Below are 20667 nucleotides of genomic sequence, written 5' to 3'. Positions count from 1 at the left end.
GGCATACTATAAAACTTTATCATAAAACACCTTTGTAATCATATATCAAATTATATGTACACATTCACTGTATATTTTTAAAAATTACATCTTACATGATGTAATTGATATCACCCCTACTTACGTTTGTTTTCATGGAAATTTCACATACATTCTTTCATTTGTTCTTCACAAGAAATCAAAAGACAAGGAACCTATAATCATGCTTGTTTTACTGAGGCCTTAAATATATTTCTTATAAAAGGTATTATAATGATACCCTTTAGTATCTTATATTTGTAATTAAAAATGGTAATTTTTTTAAAGGAAGAAGACTTTTTAAAAAATTTATTTATTTTGAGACAGACAAGGTGTGAGTGGGGGAGGGACAAAAAGAAAGGGAGAGAGGGAGAATCCCAGGTAGGCTCTGAGCAGGTCAGTGCACAGAGCCCAATGTGCTCAATCCCACAGACTGCGAGACCATGACCTAAGCCAAAATCAAGAGTTGGATGCTTAACCAACTGAGCCACCCAGGCACCTCCAAAATAAGAATAATTATTAAATGTTATTATTAGCCATTATAATGATGCTTCAGATTTTCTTAAATGTTAAAAGTATTCCTTGGCTTACCTGCTGCATGTAACAAACTAGCTTCTACTCTGTGAGGAACTCTTGGTGGAATTTTCATAGATGCACGTATCTGGTAAAAACTGAAGAAAAATAGACAAAAAAATGATTTCAAAAAATATTTTAAAGTATGCAATGCCCCAATATCTATATATCTGTATGCATTAAACAATAAAATTGTTCTACTTATATCAGTTTCCCATAATATTTATTACTGGTGAAAAACAACAAGATCCACAGGTCAAATACCAGCATGAATAAAACCCAAAGGGAAACCAGCATATATAAAGATGAATGAGAGAAACAAAATAAATATATACAGCATTTCTTACTTTAAATGAGAGAATGTCATAGCAACCAGAGGAGTTAGTAAGGCATCTAAGACTTTCACTGCTTAATTTGGTTTATAAATCTGGACTGGCCTTATAACTTGTTTTGGGCAATACCATCTGGCAGAGATGAAGAATGCTAGTTGCAAGCCTAGGTCTTAAAAGGTCTTCTTGCATAGATTCTCTCTTTGGACCCTGCCTCCTCTGTGAAAATAAGCTGGAGGATGAGAGATCATAAAACAGAACTGAGTCCACCCAAGTAAGGCCATTCTGTATCAGCTAGCACCCAGCCAACCTTCCAGTTGAGTGTGAACTCATAACTGAGCCCAGCAAAGTCAGCCAGGCCAGCCCAGATGATCAAAATCATTCAGCTAATCCACAGACTTGTGAGCAAAAATAAATGTTTATTTTCATTTCAATTCAAGCTTTGTGTTTGAAGCTTTGTGTTTATTATTAGTTGCATATTGCCACAATACATATTAATACACAAATTGGTAACTTTGAAGTAGTTATGTACCATAAGGAAAACTTCAAATATATGGCATTGATTTGGAGACTAATGTAACAGTTACAATTACAGAAGCAAGAAAAATGGGTAAACTACAGAGGTTTTAAAAATGGTAACCCATGTAATATATCACAGAAACTTTTGTAAAATACACTGTCAGCAATAACTTAGAAGAAGTTGGACAATGTATCTAAGAAACTTCAGGACTTGAGCAGGCTAATTTCCAGGAAGAATGATGAAAATGTCAACTCGTTGCTCCTTGCTAAGTATCATAAGGTTTTGCAAGAAAGAGATGAGCTAAAGAAAGAACTAGTCACTTTACAAACAGGACCTAGAGGGAATATAGATGGACTAGAACTTGTTAGATTGGAAAACAAAACCCCTTAAAGATTTTCCAAATAAAATGCTGCCATGGACAAAGATCATACCAAGAATATGACTATAAATCCCTTTCTTAAGACTGCTACAGAAACTAAAACAGTGTCTAAGTAGACATTCAATTTGACAAAAGGACTTTTAGGAAATTTAAGGGCATGATCCCACAGAATTCTGATCCCCAAATAGTGATTACATCTAGTAGTCACGTCTCAAAAGACAATTGTGGGTATGGGTTCCAGAGCTTGGAATGAACTGTATCAGTCACAGAGAAGCCTCATAAAGTTTTTAAGTAAGTTTTTACTAGCCTAAGAACTATCAGCTTAGACTCCCGGCCTGGTCTCATAAGTTGCCTAGTCAACAGAATGGAGTGGAAGTAACAAGAGTGGCAATTCAAGGGGTCCTGCATCCTCTGCTCTCCTTCTTTGACTCCTGTCTCTGCCATAAAAATAAGTTCAGCCTGTCCTGCTGAGAAGTGAGAGACCATGTAAAGCAGAGGACAGCTGTTTTTATTTTTTCAACAAGATGGCAAAGCCAAGAGCAGCCAAAAGTAGTAAAACAAAACAAAGCAAAACAACAACAAAAACTAACAGAAAATCTCTCTCACCCAACTTCTTTTAGTCAGAGTTCCGTTACTACCACTCTTAGTACATTCCTTTAGGTTTTTTTCCCTGAGTTATTGCAAGCACTTCTAAACTGTCCCTTATGCTTCTATTTCTTCTACAACAATCAATCTAATATATCACAATCTTCATCATGTTAGTGTTTATTGTAATAATAGTGATAATTTCATTCTTACTTGGAAACCACTGATGGCTGCCCAAATCCCTACTGTCAACTCTTCTCCAGACACTAAGAGCCCTTCACAAACATAACCTTTCATTTCTTTACTATCTTTTCTTCTGCAATTCTCCTAGAGAATATCTAATTTACTAAATATTCTTTAAAATAGCATATTCATTCCTATTTCCAAGGCTTGATTCATGCTGCTCTCTCCTACCAAGAGTTTTTCACTTTATCTTAGGCCTACTTTGAACCGCACTCTCCATAATGACTTTCCTAACATATTAACCCAGAAAAAATGTCTTTCTGTTCTGATTCCTAGAGCACTTTCTATATACACTTCTTGAAAGATCATCATTTTGTTTCCACTTAGCTGTTTTGTGCATATATTTTATTTTTCCCATACACTATAAGCTTTTACAAGCAAAAATGAGATCTTATACATTTTCATAAAAGTCCTTTCAAGGCTCAGTACAAAATCATAAACGCACATTACATATATTCAGCATTATCATTAAATTCATATGAATAACTCTCAAACATCTACTTTAAAATAAAATTTTTCTAAGAAAATAATTATTTGAATACAGTTCATTGTTTTCCTTATATATACTGGAATATAAGTATGTAATTAAATTTAAATGGAAACTGTACACCTTTTCCTATGCAAGATATATAATCTTCATGATTAAAATACACACCCTCTCTGAAATAAATCCACATTGTAGAACTTGTTTAGCTCCACAGAGAATTCTACCATTGCTTGAACTTCAGTCATTTTCAATTTATACTCAGAAGACAAATCTGGTGACAGCACCTTGGTAAGAGAAGGCAGAAAAAAAATCACGAGAAGCACAACAAAATGCCAACTTAAGAAAACCATTAATATTTAAACATATTTCAGAGTATGATATATAGGCAGAAAATAAAAATGAAGCAATGAAGCAAATTAGTTCAGTGTACCTAACTTAGTCTATCCCAACTAAAGAGCACCAGAATCAACTAAATATACTAATAATTTATGTACTAAATAACAATAATCTATAATTTCAGGTATGTTCTAACAGAATGTATTTTCTAAGATTTGTTTCCCTTTGTGACATCTATGTGATAATAAATAATATAGCAAACTGCTAAAAGAAACTCTGGACTTTATCTATTACAGATAAAATAAAGAAAAAAGTAAACAATCTAATTATTCACATTGCACATAAAGGCAACCCCAGAGTCAAAAAGAGAATTAGCATTCTTTAATGTCCATTAAAATTCATGAAGGTTTTTTTCTGTTACATGAAGTTCTTAAATTACTATTCATTTTTAAATTTCAAAAAAAAAAAATTCCCTCATTACAAAAGCCTGAAGTATTCATTTAAGAGGTTTAAAAAAATATACACAAGCAAAAATAAAAACATTCACGATTCTATCCACTAAAATGTATACTTGGGTATATATTCTTCATATGTGTGTGCATTTGTAAAATTTCTATAAAAATGGGATCAAACCTCATGCATATTTTATAATCTGTTTATTTATTTAACTTTTTGATGAACACCTATGTCAATAAACATAGTTTTATAATATTATTTTCAATTGTTTACTATAATTTAAACCATCTCCTATTATTGGGTATTTCAGTGGTTTCCATCTTTTCACTATTTCAGAAAAGTACTGTAACAATCATCTTTATCAATAATACATGCTTTAAAACACAATTCAGAGTTAAGAAAGTGTTGAAAGACAATTCTCCAGTCTCCTGTTTCTGCATGTTTTGCAAGGAGACACTGACTGTCTCTGTTCCATGCTACTTTTCAGGGATATATGTTTATCGAACAGTCTTAGAAGTCAGAGATAGTGTCTCATACTGGAACAAAGAGCAAATCTGTTTATTCCATTAGTAGAGATAGTCTCTCCCTGAGGCATAAGTCAGACAGACTTACTATCCATTATAAAAGATTTGGGTCCCCTTAGCTTGGGGTTCCTCTCCTATAATACAAACTACTCACATGCAGGTGTGGCCTGGTACTATAGCTACTGCTACTGCTACTGCTGTGAATACAACCCATCCTTTTCTTAGATCTAGGGGTAGTCTCCTGTCTTCTGCTCACATCCATGGCATTGTGGCAGGCCAACTTGTTAGCTTGCAAATGGGATAAAATCTCAGACCCTTCATAGTTTTTGAAATAGTTCTTCAGAGAAATTTGATAAATATTCTGATCTCTTAAATAGAAAAGTAACATATTCTTACCTCTGTTGGTTAAAGCTTCATTTTAACATTATTAAATAACCAAACTTGTACTTCCAGTTACTGATTCTTATTGAAAATATATTGTTCCCCCTGTGAGAAAGAAAGAAAATAACATTTTAAACATTTTGTTCTATTTTACACATAAAGAAGTCCATTTTAAGGAAACATATGTTTCATTACTTAACAATCTCAATTTATCTAAAAGATCTGTATCTTGCATAAGGCTTAAAAATAAGTTTTAGAGATTTTTCATTCACAGTTTCACTGATATCAATATTAACTATTATATCTTTGTTAAGGATTCACTGTGTATACTTCAAAGGGCAATAATACATAAGAATACTTTCTTAGTTCAGTGGCTCAAAAACAATCTTCATGAATCTTCAAAATATTATAAGCTTATTAATTTTTTAGATATAAAACTTACCATTTTAAAATAACTCCTTGGGTAGAGTAATTTCTGAAATTATAAATATATGAAATGTGCATGTGTGCATATGTACGTATGTACACACACACACACACACACACACACACACACACACACTTGAACTATTTTAAACATTTTGACAAAAAAGAATGCCTGGATATGCTATGGATAGTTTTGTTCACACCCCAAATATTTACAGCCTAAAAAATAAACCACTTGCCCTTGGTAAAATTACCTTAGATACTAAAAATATTAGAATAAAGATCACATTCACTCTTCTTCATAGATTTCTTTTCTTTATCATAAACATATAGACTTTACCACTTTCAATAACTGCTATTTTATTTGTTAGTAATTTATAACTAACATACATTAATATATTAGTTTCAGGTGTACAACATAGTGATTTGCTATTTTTATACCTTATGACCACTTCAATAGTTTTGGTTACCATCTGTCACTATATAAATTATTACATTATTATTGGCTAAATTCCCTATGTTGTACATTACATCTCTGTGATTTATTTATTTTATAACTGGGAATTTATACCTCTTAATTCCCCTCACCTATTTTGCCCATTCCCCTACCTCCATTCCCTCTGACAACTACCAGTTTGTTCTCTGTATCTATGAATCTGCTTCTGTTGTGTTCATTTGTTTTGTTTTAGATACCACATATAAGTGAAATCACATGGTATCTATCTTTGTCTGCCTTTTTTTCACTTTGTAAAACACCTTCTAGGTCCCATCATATTGCTACAAATGGCAAGATTTCATTCTTTTTTATGGTTAAGTAATATTCCATTGTATTAATACAGCACATCTTATTTATTCATCTCTTGATGGATATATAGATTCCTTCCATATCTTAACTATTATAAATAATGCTACAATGAATATAGGGGTGCATACATCTTTTGGCATTAGTGTTTTCATTTTCTTTGGATAAATACCCAGAAGTAGAATCAATTACTGGATTGTATGGTATTTCTATTTTTAATACTTTGAGAAACATCCATACTGTCCTCTATGGTGGCTGCACCAATTTACATTACAACCAACAGTGCATGAGGGTTTCCTTTTCTCCACTTCCTCACCAATATTTGTTATTTCTCATCTTTTTGATACTAGTCATTCTGTCTGTTGTGAGGTGGTATCTCATTGTGGTTTTGATTTGCACTTCCCTGATGACTAGTGATGTTGAGCATCTTTTTATGTGTCTGTTGGCCATCTGTATGTCTTCTTTGGAAAAATGTCTATTCAGGTCCTCTGTCCATTTTTTAATTGGGTTGTTTGGGGGTTTTATTGCTATCAAGTTGTAGGAGTTCTTTATATATTTTGGCTATCAACTCCTTATCAGATACATCTTTGCAACTATCTTTTCCCATTCAGTAGGCTGCATTTTTGTTTGGTTGATGGTATCCTTCACTATGCAAAAGCCTCTCAGTGTGATATAATCTCATTTGTTTATTTTTCCTGTTGTTGCCATTGCCTGAGGAGACATATATATATAAAAAAAATACTGCTAAGCTCAATGCCAAAAAGCTTACTGCCTATGTTTTCTTTTAGAAGTTTTTTGGATGTAGGTTTTACATTTAAGTCTTTAATCCTTTTGGATTTTTTTTTAATCTGGTATAAAAAAATGGTCCAGTTTCATTATTTTGCATGTCTCTGTCCAGTTTTCTTAGCACCATTTATTGAATAGATTGTCTTTTCCCCATAGTATTTCTGCCTCCTGTCACAGATTAACTGACCCTATAAGCTGGGTTTATTTCTGGGCTCTCTACTCTGTTACATAGATCTATATGTCTGTTTTTGTGCTAGTACCATACTGTTTTGATTACTATAGCTTTGTAGTATAATTTGAAATCAGGGAGCGATACCTCCAGCTTTGTTTTTTCTTCTCAAGACTGCTTTGATATTTAAGGTCTTTTGTTGTTGCATACAAATTTTAGGATTATTTGTTCTAGTTCTGTGAAAAATGTCAATGGTATTTTGACAGGGATTGAACTGAGTCTGTAGATTGCTTTGGGTACTATGGACATTTTAACAATATTAATTTTTCTAATCTATAAGCATGATATATCTTTCCATTTATGTCATCTTCAATTTCTTTCTTCAATGTCTTAACAGTTTTCAGAGTACAGGTCTTTCACCTCCTCGGTTAAATTTATTCCTAAGTATTTTATTCTTCTTGATGCAATTGTTTCCCTTTTTCAAAGGGGGAGCATCTTCTTGACAGTGATCTAGTTTTGACCATGAAAATCAGGACAAAACCCCAAAGAATGGTAAAACAAAAAGATGGAAAGATTCTGGACTCCTGAATAGCTTCACAGAGCACAGATGTCCTACCTATCTAGACTGCTCAGCCTTTTATGTCTTATAACTCTTTGCTACAGCAACAACAACTAACCTATACTCTAATATGCCACCCACTGCAAGCTATTTGCAAAAGAAGCAGCCAGATGATCCTTTATATACTGCATAACATATATATTTAATACTATACAGTTATACATAATTTGTAGTATATTTTAATGTTATATAATAATATATATTATTTGAAAAGAACCTAAATTATATCTCTTTCCTCTCTTCCAAACCTTCAGTGGTTTCCCACAATACTCAGTAAAATTCCCTTACGACAGCCTATATGTTGGCTTCATATAATCTGTATCTTCTATAACTTCTCTGACCTTATCTCCTACCACTCCGCCCACTAGTTTCCTTGCTATTCCTCAAACACACCAAATATATTCCTACTCCAGGACATTTCCATTTGTTCTCTGGAACACTCTTCCCTCCCAATATTTTATTTTATTTTATTTTATTTTATTTTATTTTATTTTATTTTATTTATTTTATTTTATTTATTTTTAAAAATTTTTTTTAACGTTTATTTATTTTTGAGACAGAGAGAGACAGAGCATGAATGGGGGAGGGTCACAGAGAGAGGGAGACACAGAATCTGAAACAGGCTCCAGGCTCTGAGCTGTCAGCACAGAGCCCGACGCAGGGCTTGAACCCACGGACCGTGAGATCATGACCTAAGCCGAAGTCGGACGCTTTAACCTACCGAGCCACCCAGGCGCCCCTCCCTCCCAATATTTTAATGAATCACTCTTCCACCTCTTTCCAGTCTTGAACTCAAATAGCCCTTTCCTGGGCACACTATCTAAAATAGTAACTCTCAAAAAAAATAAAATAAATAGTAACTCTCCTGGTACATCCTTTTTCCTCCCTTATGTTTTTTTGTTTTCCCTCAAACTTATCTCCATCTAACAAATGAAAGGCTTTAATTTATTAGTTTTTATTATTTTTCCCCACTAACATGTAAGCTTTATAATGGCAGGAATTCTTCTTCTTTTTTTTTTAATCTTTATTTTTTTTGAGAGAGAAAAAGGCAGAGACAGAGAGAGAGAGAGATTGAGAGAGAGAGAACCTGCCACTAGGGGAGAGGCAGAGAGAGAGGGGACAGAGAATCTGAAGCTGGCTCCACGCTGACAGCAGAGAGCTCAATGCAGGGCCCAAACTCATGAACCACGAGATCATGACCTGAACCAAAGTTGGATGCTTTACTGACCGAGCTACCCAGGTGTCCCTAAGCCACCCAGACACCCTTAAAGGCAGGATTTCTGACTACTCTGTTCACAGCTGTCTCCCCACTGCCTGACACCCAGTAGGCACTCAATTTAATATTTAACAAAGATTTAATAAATTAACATGGACTCTTCCATAAATATTAAATGTAACTATTTTTCTATTTAAACCCAACCAACTTGAAGAAAGGAATTATTACACTGTTATAAGGAAAACAAGAGACATGCATGAATAAACTTTTATGATAAAATTCCTTTACTAGCATATGTTCTAGGTCTGTTTGTAACTTCTTTCACTCTTCCTCTCGTATTCTGCTGTTTTTTGTTCTATTGTTACTGTCTCATTTTTCTCAAATCCATGTCTTTTTATTGATTATTCTCTAAGTAGAAATATATAATACATGTACACGTATAGACAGAGTGATGCTGATAAATCTGATTTTCATTCCCCCTCAAAAAAGGAGTAAACAATTATTTTTATGTTTAAGTATTGGTAGAAGAAAAATTTCAAAGAAGGACTAAAGGAAAAGGAGAACAGGCAAAAAGAGAAGGTCAAGAAAAACTCAGAGGACTCTCACAGTCAAAGGGGATCTGTGTGATTCTCTTCTCATAAACTCATAAACTTCCCTTTTCCCATTACAGGGAGCAACTGCCACATAGGTATAGCCAATTCTTGCTGGCCCAGAGATGTCAGCAGTTCTAAGTTTTCAAGGAGAAATTGGAAAATTTTTTTTTTCTAAAGATGAAATCTACTAAACTTCAGATGTTGCCACACAGCTAAAAAATAAACAAAAACAAACAAACAATACCTATGTAGTTCAAATCAAATTCATCTACAGGGCAAATGCATTTAGAGTTTGCAATCTCTCACTAACACAGATTCTTAGGCATTCTGCTCCTCAGGAAAAGGATCTTTCACGAAACAGAAAAATCCTGGTCTGTCCTCTCTTAAGAATGAAAGAAGGTGAAGAAAGAACATCTTTCCTTTTACCCAGATGATGTCTGGGAACTCTGCTCCACAGTCGGCTTGCTGGCTTAGAATCTGTCACTTTAATCTGAGCATTTGGAGCTACGGGGATAAGCTGATTTACCTGAGACTAAATTGTTCTTTCTGTTTCCTGGACCTGGCAAAGTAGCTAAACAGAATAATTTGAGAGGTCTGTTGAAGTAGGATTCCTTCCTGGGCCATTACCTAGGTCCCTAAGAGAATTTAGCTGACTAAACTACAAACTCCAATCCAAAGAAGGCACTGGGGACCTCAAACAGAAACTGACTCTGATACTAAATGGGAAATTTATACTGAAAGGCTCTTATACTGACAGGGAGAACAATCTGACAATTACCTTATAATACCTCAGGAAAATATAGCTTACTTCCAAAGAAACAAAGTCACCTGTTAACCTGCAACAGAAGTTCTTGGCCCTCTAGAGCTGCTCTGTCCAACACAGTGGCCCCTAGACACACCTGGCTATTGAACAATTAAAATGTGACTACGGTGACCGAAGAACTGAATTTTTAATTTTAAAGTAATTTAAATTTTATTTATTTTTTTTTAGTAATTTAAATTTTAATCCAAACACTAACACAGTATAAATTTTTCCACTGAACATAACTTTATCATTTTGATAGGACTATGTTCTATTTTAACTTTTAAAAATGTAGTACACTAATTGAGATATGCTCTAAGCATAAAGTACACACTAGATTTCAAAGACTTAGTACAGAAAAAGAACATAAATATCTCATTAATATGTTTATATATTTATCACATCTTGAAATAATATTTTAGATATGTTGGGTTAAATAAAATATATTATAAAAATTAATTTTCCCAGCTTATTTTATTTTTTAAAATGTAGCTACTAGAAAGTTTTAAATTACATATACAAAGGTCTATTGAATATGTTAGTCTAGGAATACCAAGCCATCTCTTTAACTGATGGAATGTGTAGTAACTGCCCCAGAAATAGCACTAGGTGCATAAAAACCATGCATATTTTCTAAGACTATAGAGATGTTCACTCCCATCAGATCAGCTGAGAGACCTCCAATATCCACAAAGGGGAGTCCAGATACGGATATCTAGAAAAATGTGGGAGATGCTCATACATCATCTATACTAATCCTAAAGCAAAAGCTAACCACTAACCATTTTGAACACAGTCTGAATTCATAAGTGTTATCAGAAGTCTATAAGGATGTGGAAATATCTGAAACTAAGAGCCACAGCTTAGAGGTTCCTTAAGATGAACTGGAGACCACAAGGGATGACCAGATCCTCTCACAGAAATAAAAAAACTAACAGCCTTGACTCAAACTGCAGACCCAAAATATATGCCCTAAAGATGGATGTTCTTTCTCCTAAGGAAGAGAGTAAAGGAGTTGAAAAATTAGAACTCTGAGACACTCCCTTTGCCAACGCAAGGAATACAGGAATCACTTCTATCAATTACAGAGCCAACAACTCCAGCTTCTAGATTCTATCCCCAAGTTAGCAGCCATGGCACAAATGGGTTCAGCGATGACAGGCTGAATAATGATGCCTAATCTTATGTAGAAGATACTAAAGACATAACGTAAGGCAAAAATCAATTATGGGCCAACTTAATCTTAAAATTCCCCTAGAAAGGCTCCACGTTGACAATCAATATACCATTTACCAGTGAGTAAAACACGTTTCACTTTGTTTTCCAGCTTTAGGAAAAAATTCACTGTTTCTTCAGCTGAACACTAAACACAGTAACCTTGCTTTTAGGGGCCATATTGTACAAAAAATAAACACATCTTTAAATGTTCATATTCAATATAGCAAGAAACTCCAAATATGACAGACATATAGGAACTGATACCAAATGAAGGAACAACACATTCAAGCCCAAATAGATGAGGCGTTTACACTTTGAGAGAGATGTGGGGCCTGAGACTGACATTTGGGATCTGGGACCAACAGAGGAAAGCATCTAATATGTACAGTTCAATTCAAATATGTTAAATACGAATATGATGAGAACAAAGAAGGAGGTTAACTCAATCCATTTGTTACTAGCTAGTCAGCTTTGGATTCATTTTCTTGGGCCTTCTCCTAATGAATAAGCAGGAAGCTCAAAATAGGAGCACCTTCAGAAGCCTTCAAAATGCTGTTCCTAACTTTGTGAAAAAAGTACTCTTATAACAGTCAAGTGCTACAGCAAACTGAGAAAAGTCTGAAGATGTGTACTTTGGGTGTGGGAGTGTGCTGAGCTGCCACCTTTTCTAAATCCCACTCACCTAGAGCATTGTAGAACTCCAATCTACATAGGCTCAGGCCCCTACAGTCTTTGAGCTAATCCTGACCAAGTCAGACTACACAACAGCAAACTGAGAACAATCAACCAGTGATATCTGGATTAGTCGTGCATCCCTAACCCTGCCATCTGGTATAATTCTGGCCACCTAAATTGGTTAAGTCTACATTGGTTGGTTCAGTCTAAATATCAGTCTAAATATCTAAACATCTGAATATGTTATTTCTTGATTTACATTTAGTTCTCTTTCTGTTTGGCTGAAGCCCTGACACCCTTCTCAGCTTTGTAAGCTCCCTCTTGCAGGGGCTAAACATGCTAAGTCACTGTATTATATCCTGCTCTAAAATGGCCAAGCCACCTGTCACTTGCCTGACTCTGAAGTTCATACCATTCAGATGGCTTTTAACTCTCTTTTTGCCTTCACAATATTTCACATGCACAACACACTTTCATCAGTAACATCTCTCATTTCAAAAACTGATTCACAGTGAAGATGAGCTTATCTACTAAGGAAGATGTAAATTAAGGAAGATCACTGGTCTAGAAACTTTTGCTGCTAGTGATTACTCATCACAATGAATTCCTGAGAGTCAGCCATATGCTATACTGCCCAAATTACAGAAATATTTAAGAAGAGAAAAAAGTACTAAATTCTTCTCTTTTAGAGACAGGGGAAGAGGAGACCTTCCAAAGGGAAAATAATGAGAACAGCTTGATAGACAAAGTATATTTGAAATAGCTGTATGTTTCTCTACTGATATCAGATATAAACCCAACAGCACTATCAAATTTAAACCAAATACAAACATTCAGAACTTTTTGGAGTACCTACTATTATACCAGTAACTTTAACTATGTGATTTCATTTAATTCTCATAAAAATCTGAAAAGAGCTATCATTACTCCACTTTACAGGTAAGGGAACTAAAGAGCAAAACGTGTATACAACTTATCCAAGATTACAGTTAAGAAATAATGGAAAAACGACAAAACCTTCAAATGTGCCAAACTACATGGCCTAAATTTAAACTTACATAATTGTAAAGTCCACACTTGACCTGTTTTGGAAATAGATTGAATAATTGTCAAGCCATGAGATAAATATGCCCCCACTAAAAGAAAAACTGAAATCAGAATGCAGCATTAATGAAAAAAATAATCCTTGATAAATTAACCACATTTAATTTTCCAAGTAATTAGCATTTTTCTCTAATTATGAAATCTTCAAATGTCTCACATCCCACACCTAGAAACACAAAATCTGAAATTGTAAAGGCACTGTTATCTTCTAATTTCTTTAAAATTTGGTTTTGAACAGTTATTATCTAATAAAAGAGAAATACATGATTACTAATCTTAGAACTGGCACTTAGATTAAGAAGAAAGCATTCTCAAAACAAAATACTGTTCACTTTGGCGGTGCGTGGGTGGCTTAGTAGGTTAAGTATCTGAGTCTAAATTTCAGCTCAGGTCATGATCACCATTCGTGAGACTGAGCCCCATGTCAGGCACTAGGATTCTCTTTCTCTCTCTCTCTTTTTGCCCCTCCCCCAGCTCATGCACATGCTCTCTCAATCAAAATAAATAAATAAGCATTAAAAAAAAACATTCTTCACTTTGGATAACTGTATTAATGTGATAGAAAATCCATACAAAGAATTTTTTTTAAACGCTGAAAGAATGTTGGTAACTTCTGAGAGTATTCCCATGGTTGGCTTACTAAATGAGTGACATAAACAGACAAGTAACTTCTATTGCTCATTATGGGACACTTAATGAAAGCTACCTCTGACGTTATATCAACAATGAGAAAATAGACTTAATTTATTAAACCCAGCTCACATAAACTTTTCAGGGACACATCAATGACATAAAACAAATCTGCCAGTAACTTAATACAGAATTCCTTTGAATGTAGTATGTTATTATTTACTTAAAAAAAAACAAGAATAGCCCAAATGACCAAAAACTAGTTACCTCTTTTAACATGAAGAGAAATTCACAAAGAACCACAGCCATATCTACTACCTAGTTCAGGGAGCTGCCCAGCATCCCTTAAAATATTTCATCATATTGGTTATCTCAACAGACAACAAAGCTCAGAACCAGAACAAAAATAAGTATAATGCTCTCTTCGAAAAATATTATTTTTTAAAAAAAATTTTGGGGACGCCTGGGTGGTTCAGTCAGTTAAGTGTTTGACTTTGGCTTAGGTCATGATCTCACGGTCCATGAGTTCAAGTCCCACATTGGGTTCTGTGCTGACAGCTCAGAGCCTGGAGCCTGCTTCAGATTCTGTGCCTCCCTCTCTGTTTCTCCCCCACATGTGCTCTGTCTCTGTCTCTCAAAAATGAATAACTATAAAAAAACAATTAAAAAAATTTTTTTAAATATTTATTTATTTTGAGAGAGACAGAGTGTGAATGGGGGAGGGGAAGAGAGACAGGGAGACACCGAATCCAAAGCAGGCTCCAGGCTCCTAGCACAGAGCCTGACACAGGGCTCAAATTCATGAATGGTGAGATCATGACCTGAGCTGAAGTTGGATGCTTAACCTACTGAGCCACCCAGGAACCCCTCTTTGAAAAATATTCTAAGAAACAAACAATGCTTTCATAAAAGTCTATGCTACCTTGCTTTCTTTAGTCTAGCAGTAACTTTGATGTCAGAGAGATGTGGCTTCTAATCCAGACTTACTAAATCTTACTTTTCTCAAATGGGGAAATATTTGTAACTTCTAGGTCAAAAGGTAAGAATTAAAAAGATTTTATACACACACACACACATGAAGCCATAAGCATGGTACTTGGTACATGGTGCTCACTCAATAAATAGCTGATACTATGATTTTATTTTATGTCAACTTTTTTTCCTTTTTTTTATTAGGTTTTTATTTTAATTCCAGTATAGTTAAAATACAGTATTATATCAGCTTTAGGTGTACAATAAAGTGATTCAACAATTCCTTACATCTCAATATGTTAATTTTTTTTAAGTAGGCTTCATGTCCAGCACATAGCCCAAAATGCAGGACTTGAATTCATGACCCTGAGATCAAGACTTGTGCTGAGATCTAGAGTCAGATGCTTAACTGATAAGGTGCCCCTTATCTCAATTTTTAAAATAAGACTTCATTTAGAGAAACAATGTAACTCAACTAAATAGGTTTTTATTACCAGTTTCAATTTCGTGGTTTAAAAATATTGTGATTTAGGAGGTGCCTAGGTGGCTCAGTAAGTTAAGCGATCGGCTCTTGGTTTCAGCTTAGGTACGATCTTGCAGTTTGTGAGATAGAGCCCCATGTCGGGCTCTGCTCTGACTGCGTACAGCCTGCTTGGGATTCCCTCTCTCCCTCTCTCTCTACCCCTCCCCTGCTTGTGCTTGCACTCTCTCTCTCTCAAAATAAATAAACTTAAAAATATATATTGTCATTTACAGGCCATCAGACCTTAAAGGGAAAAGAGTTGGCTTCCACTAAGATCTTAGGTGTTGAGAAAAACCAGGGGAAAAAAGAAGGAAACGTGAATATTACAACTCTACTCAAAAATTTTTTCTACTGATTTCACTCCCTAAAGACATTTCTTTGGTTCCCCCTAACTGGAGGGCTATTTCAGAACTCTTCTACAAAACTGGGGCCCTTGGCAAGCATTATATTATATAATTATCATACTTTGAAATAAAATTACTAATTTTATAGAATAGGACTAGTGACACCTATACTCTAATCTTACCCTCCTGAGGAAAAGAATGAATTTTCAGTAAGCCTGAGGACAAATGAGGGTGGTTTTAACATATGGGGTCCTCAATTCCAGAAGACAAAGGTGATGGCAAAGGAAATATAGGCTTCTAAGGTCTGAAACTGTGACTGTCAATAAGCCCTGACCTTGCTGTTTAGACATTTACAGTGAGCAGTACTTCCAGTTGCAGGCCATGACTTACTGGCAACTTGAAGACATCAAGCAGCAGATGTCAGAGATACCAATGACCTAAAAACAATCTTGAATGAAGCAGCTGCATCCCACAAGACAACTTCAAGGGGATTTCAAAAAGGAAAACTTCTATTTTTGATTATATTAAGAACTGTAGCAAAAGGACATTTCATAAAACTTGACAGAAATGTTCCAAAATACTATTAATTATAGACTTCTATATTGATAATATAATGTAGAAATACTTTCTGTATTATGGATGGTGTAAAGAGACTTAATCCCATAAAAGGAAATATGCTATATTTTCTCAGGATATTGTTTTGGTTGAGAGATAGCTCATAAGGATTATTTCATCAAAATAAGAAGGCGTTATTCAAGCAGGAGAGACCTGGTATAATCTGGGATAATATGCCTGGCACCTCTATATTCCTGTTAAGAAAAAAGAGGCTAATTTTTATTAAATTTAGCACATTACTGATAACTAAGTATGCATTTATTAAAAAATGCTTATCTTTAAAAATAAAATGGTGAAACCCATTATGGAGCTGTTTCACTCTTCCTTCTGAAAAATCTAGACCTAACAACCAGTGCTTTGTAACTTTTCTAAAAAAATCATTGAGTTCATTAAGCTTTTATTTTTGTATCACCATTCTGCTTATTCTTATTCATTTCCAGACTTTCTTCTTGACAAACAACTCAAGGAAAAGAAAAATAAAAAACACATTCCTCGAGGTGCCTGGGCGGCTCGGTCGGTTAAGCATCCAACTTCGGCTCAGGTCATGACCTCACAGTTCGTGAGTTCAAGCCCTGCATCAGGCTCTGTGCTGACAGCTCAGGGCCTGGAGCCTGTTTCAGATTCTGTGTCTCCCTCTCTCTCTATCCCTCCCCAAATCATGCTCTGTGTGTCTTTCTCTCTCTCTCAAAAATAAAGACATTAAAAAATAAAAAAAAAAAAAAACACATTCCTCATTTCAAATCTATGTGCACCCACCTCTAGCCATTCACTTAAATACACACAGATACAAACCACAACATTCACTTTTAAGCAGTTTTTCCTCAATACCCAGAATCAAAGTGAAGGAAATTCTTGCCCGTTCTAATTCCTAAAGAACCCCCACTGTCAAGGGTGTATTTCTACAATAAACAAAACTAAAATATAAGACAACAGAAAATTATGTAGGTAACCAAAGTGACATGAATAACTCCTACATTTTTCAGTGTCAAATCCTAACAAAGGGCATTTTAATTCTATATAGTGAATGCAACAGTTATCTGTTTCATTGTAATATGAACATTAGTATAAGCTAGTATATAGTTCACCAGCACTCTACTAGATTTTTCACAGAAGTCTAAAATTAAATTAAAAAATTGAAGTTCCAGTTTGATCTGGAATTTAAGCATTCAATTATTCTCTTACACAGTCTAAAAGAGATGGAAATAAAGTATTTATATAGCAAGTTTTGCCTGTGGTGGCCCTAAGTATCTTCAAATAAGGCTTTCTTTGCCACTGAAAGATCACTGAGTGGCCACCTTTTTTACCCACTTATTACAGGTAGAAACACCTACCTATAGAGGTTAAATGGCTTCTACAAATTAATGTCATGAGTCATCATAATAGTTTAGATCTTCTTAATGTTTATTTACTTTTGAGAGAGACAGAGAGAGAGAGAGAGAGAGAGAGAGAGAGAGCGAGCAAGCACGCGACTGGGGGACAGACAGAGAGAGGGAGACACTGAATCTGAAACACGCTCCAGGCTCTGAGCTGTCAGCACAGAGCCCGACCTGGGGCTGGAACTCATGAACTGTGAAATCATGACCGGAGCCGAAGTTAGGCACTTAACCGACTGAGCCACCAGATGCCCCTAGTTTAGATCTTCTGACTTCAAGTCCTGTGCCTGTTGTCCACCATAATTTTTTTTTTAATTTCTAAGAGCACAGAATCAACACACTAAAAAAAAAAAAAACAAAACCCAACAAGAATTTGTAGGCATTTACTTTTTTCATGAATTGCTACCTAAAAATAAGAAAGATTTGTCTTTGAAAGATGGAAAGCTTCCTTCAGAAGCAGGAGTTATCTCTATTTGCATTGGAAAAATCACTTTAAAAAAGTCTTAAAAGTTGAGGAGTTCATCACCTCTTACCACACACAGTAATTGCTGGTTCTTCCAACAGAGGTGTGGCTTAATGACACTGGATCCTAAATTGTATTTCCCTCCACTTTTATTTCTAGTATCACTTTGAATAAGAAACTACATTTTTTGGGGCGCCTGGGTGGCGCAGTCGGTTAAGCGTCCGACTTCAGCCAGGTCACCATCTCACGGTCCGGGAGTTCGAGCCCCGCGTCAGGCTCTGGGCTGATGGCTCAGAGCCTGGAGCCTGTTTTTGATTCTGTGCCTCCCTCTCTCTCTGCCCCTCCCCCGTTCATGCTCTGTCTCTCTCTGTCCCAAAAATAAATAAAAAACGTTGAAAAAAAAATTAAAAAAAAGGAAACTACATTTTTTTGCCTTGGTGTCTCCCTTCTGTACAACAGAAACAGAAAAATTTAAGTCCTACCTGACATAGACAATGTAAGGAAGAATTTACTGTTTGTGGACTGCTTTGAGATTCCAGAATGAAATACATAATCCAGTTGATCTTCAACCCTAGAATAAAGGCAAACTTCACTGAAAGTAACTGCTTCAGCAGATGCCTTCAAAATAAAATACTACACCATTATTTAAACAGAGCGGTTTTATGTAAATTAAATGGTGGGGGCTCCAACACTGGTTAGAAAGGTCTTTTGCCCAATTCAAAAATTTAATACTTCTATTCTCACATATTTTTCATTCAGTAGGTACATTACACCTATTCTTAAATTAGTAGAAATTATATGCATTTATTAAAGAGAACAGAGACCCTCAAGAAAATGATGCAATCAGTTGCAATAGTAAATATATAAAATAGCAAATTAACGAATTCTCTAAAATAAAATTTGTTAAATTTCATTTAAGGTCAGCTCTTGGACAACTGTATTTACTGAAGGGCAACAAAATTTCCAAATTTTAACCTTATGTTTGTAGATCAGCCTTTAACAAATCTTAACCCTTTATACTTTCATCAAGTCTATATTCAACTTACTTCTTCTGACATATAAACGTAATTCTTAGAAATTAAAGGTTCAATCAGTAAATATAAGAGGTTTATTGCTACTGTCACTCTTTTGATGATATTCCCAGTAAGGGAAGAAAAGAGATAAAAGAGATTTTATTAAATTGGAAGCTGAATTAAGAATACTAAGAGGATACCTAGCTTAGGTAGAAAGCACAAGAGACAACTCTTCAGAGATATAATGAAAAGTAAAACAGACTGAAGAGGCTATGAAAAAGCAAAAAACAAAAACAAAACAAAACCTCAAAACACCAAAAGCAGTTTGAGAGAGAGAGGGAGAAACACCCAAGATTAGATAACAGAAATAAAGGAATAAAGGAAAAGGACGGGAGGACGCGAGCCATCAGACGGAAACTAATGAAACAGGGTACCAAAAAGAGCTAAAGATTATGGGAGTAAGGGCCTGCGAAGGTAAGGTGGGGCACCGAAGGAACTCCAGCGCAAAACATTAAAGCAAACACACAATCGTAAACTCACAAAAGAGAACGAAGATGTGCCGACAGGAGAAAAATGAGAAGAGAGCCAAGGAAGAAATCACAGAGGCAAACTTGGTCGGTGAGGGTAAGGAGAGTCAGGAAGAAGAGCCAGACTAGGGATGCACAGCGAGATGGAAGCAATCGAGGGGAGCAAAAGGATACACTGCCTCAACGGAGAGACCAGCCGAGCGAAAGGGCACGTGGGAGGAGGGGATGAAAGAGCAGAACTACGAAAGAGGGGTAAAGGGAGGACAGAGCGGCGAGGATGGAGCAGACGGCGAAGGGCAGGCGAGGTCTGGGAACTGGAGTGAGGTTCAGGAAGAGCCGGCCGAAGAACATGCCGCAGGGGCAGGGGCGGCAGGGAGCACCCGGTGAGCGCCGTGGCTCCTCGCCACCCGGAGGGCGCTCTGCACAGCCGTCCCCACCGACCTTCAGCGGGCCCAGGGCTGCGCTCCGACCGGCAGCCGCCGGACGAGGGGCCGCAGCGGGCGAGCGGGGACAAGGAGAAGGAGGCCGCTTCCTGCCGGGCCCGTGGGAAAGAGGGAGGGAGGGAGGGGTCCTGGGTGTAGGGAACCCGGGGAGACGGTGGAGGCAGAGGCTTGCTTACCTTTCGCCGGGTTCGGCCTCCTCCGCTGCTTGTCGGACGGAGGAACTCGTTGTCCTGCTGGAAAAAGACGGCCCTACCCGGGTCAGCACCATCCCGCCCCGGGCCCCCTCACATCGCCATCGCAGCAACCGCAACCACCGCAGCGGAGGAGCCGGTTCGTCACCGCCGCTCGGCTACCGGCCCACCACGGCCAGTGAGCATGCGCAGTCGCCCCAGTCTCGAGGGATTCCCGGCCAGCCAGCGCTACCTGCGATCAACAGGTCTCCGGCCCTGCGGCCCCGCCCCCGGCCTTCTCTCGCCTCCCCGTTCCTCCCTGGTCCCTCCCCTCTCTGAGGCTAGGCCCCGCC

The 20667-nt window shown here is 36.4% G+C and overlaps 1 protein-coding gene across 8 annotated transcripts in view; it reads right to left on the bottom strand.

Annotated features, from left to right (window-relative positions):
• Nucleotides 1–20459, bottom strand: part of FAM135A (family with sequence similarity 135 member A) — a 120834-nt gene extending 100375 nt beyond the window's left edge. For 7 of the 8 annotated variants that reach the window (XM_011282396.4, XM_019830811.3, XM_011282398.4 and 4 more), the window contains exons 1-5: nucleotides 20321–20459; nucleotides 18644–18732; nucleotides 4847–4936; nucleotides 3303–3418; nucleotides 610–689 (exon numbers count right to left, since the gene is read on the bottom strand). In XM_011282396.4, the coding sequence (XP_011280698.2) occupies nucleotides 610–689; nucleotides 3303–3379 (157 nt within the window). In that variant the 5' untranslated portion in view covers nucleotides 3380–3418; nucleotides 4847–4936; nucleotides 18644–18732; nucleotides 20321–20459. The remainder of the gene's footprint in view (nucleotides 1–609; nucleotides 690–3302; nucleotides 3419–4846; nucleotides 4937–18643; nucleotides 18733–20320) is intronic. The other variant, XM_019830808.3, reaches the window with a different exon arrangement.
• Between the last annotated feature and the right edge of the window lie 208 nt (nucleotides 20460–20667).

This window comes from Felis catus, chromosome B2 (assembly GCF_018350175.1).
Source record: "Felis catus isolate Fca126 chromosome B2, F.catus_Fca126_mat1.0, whole genome shotgun sequence".
Taxonomy (NCBI): Eukaryota; Metazoa; Chordata; class Mammalia; order Carnivora; family Felidae; genus Felis; species Felis catus.
The sequence above is the reverse complement of the archived record's forward strand: the minus strand, read 5'-3'. Positions and strand labels throughout refer to the sequence as shown.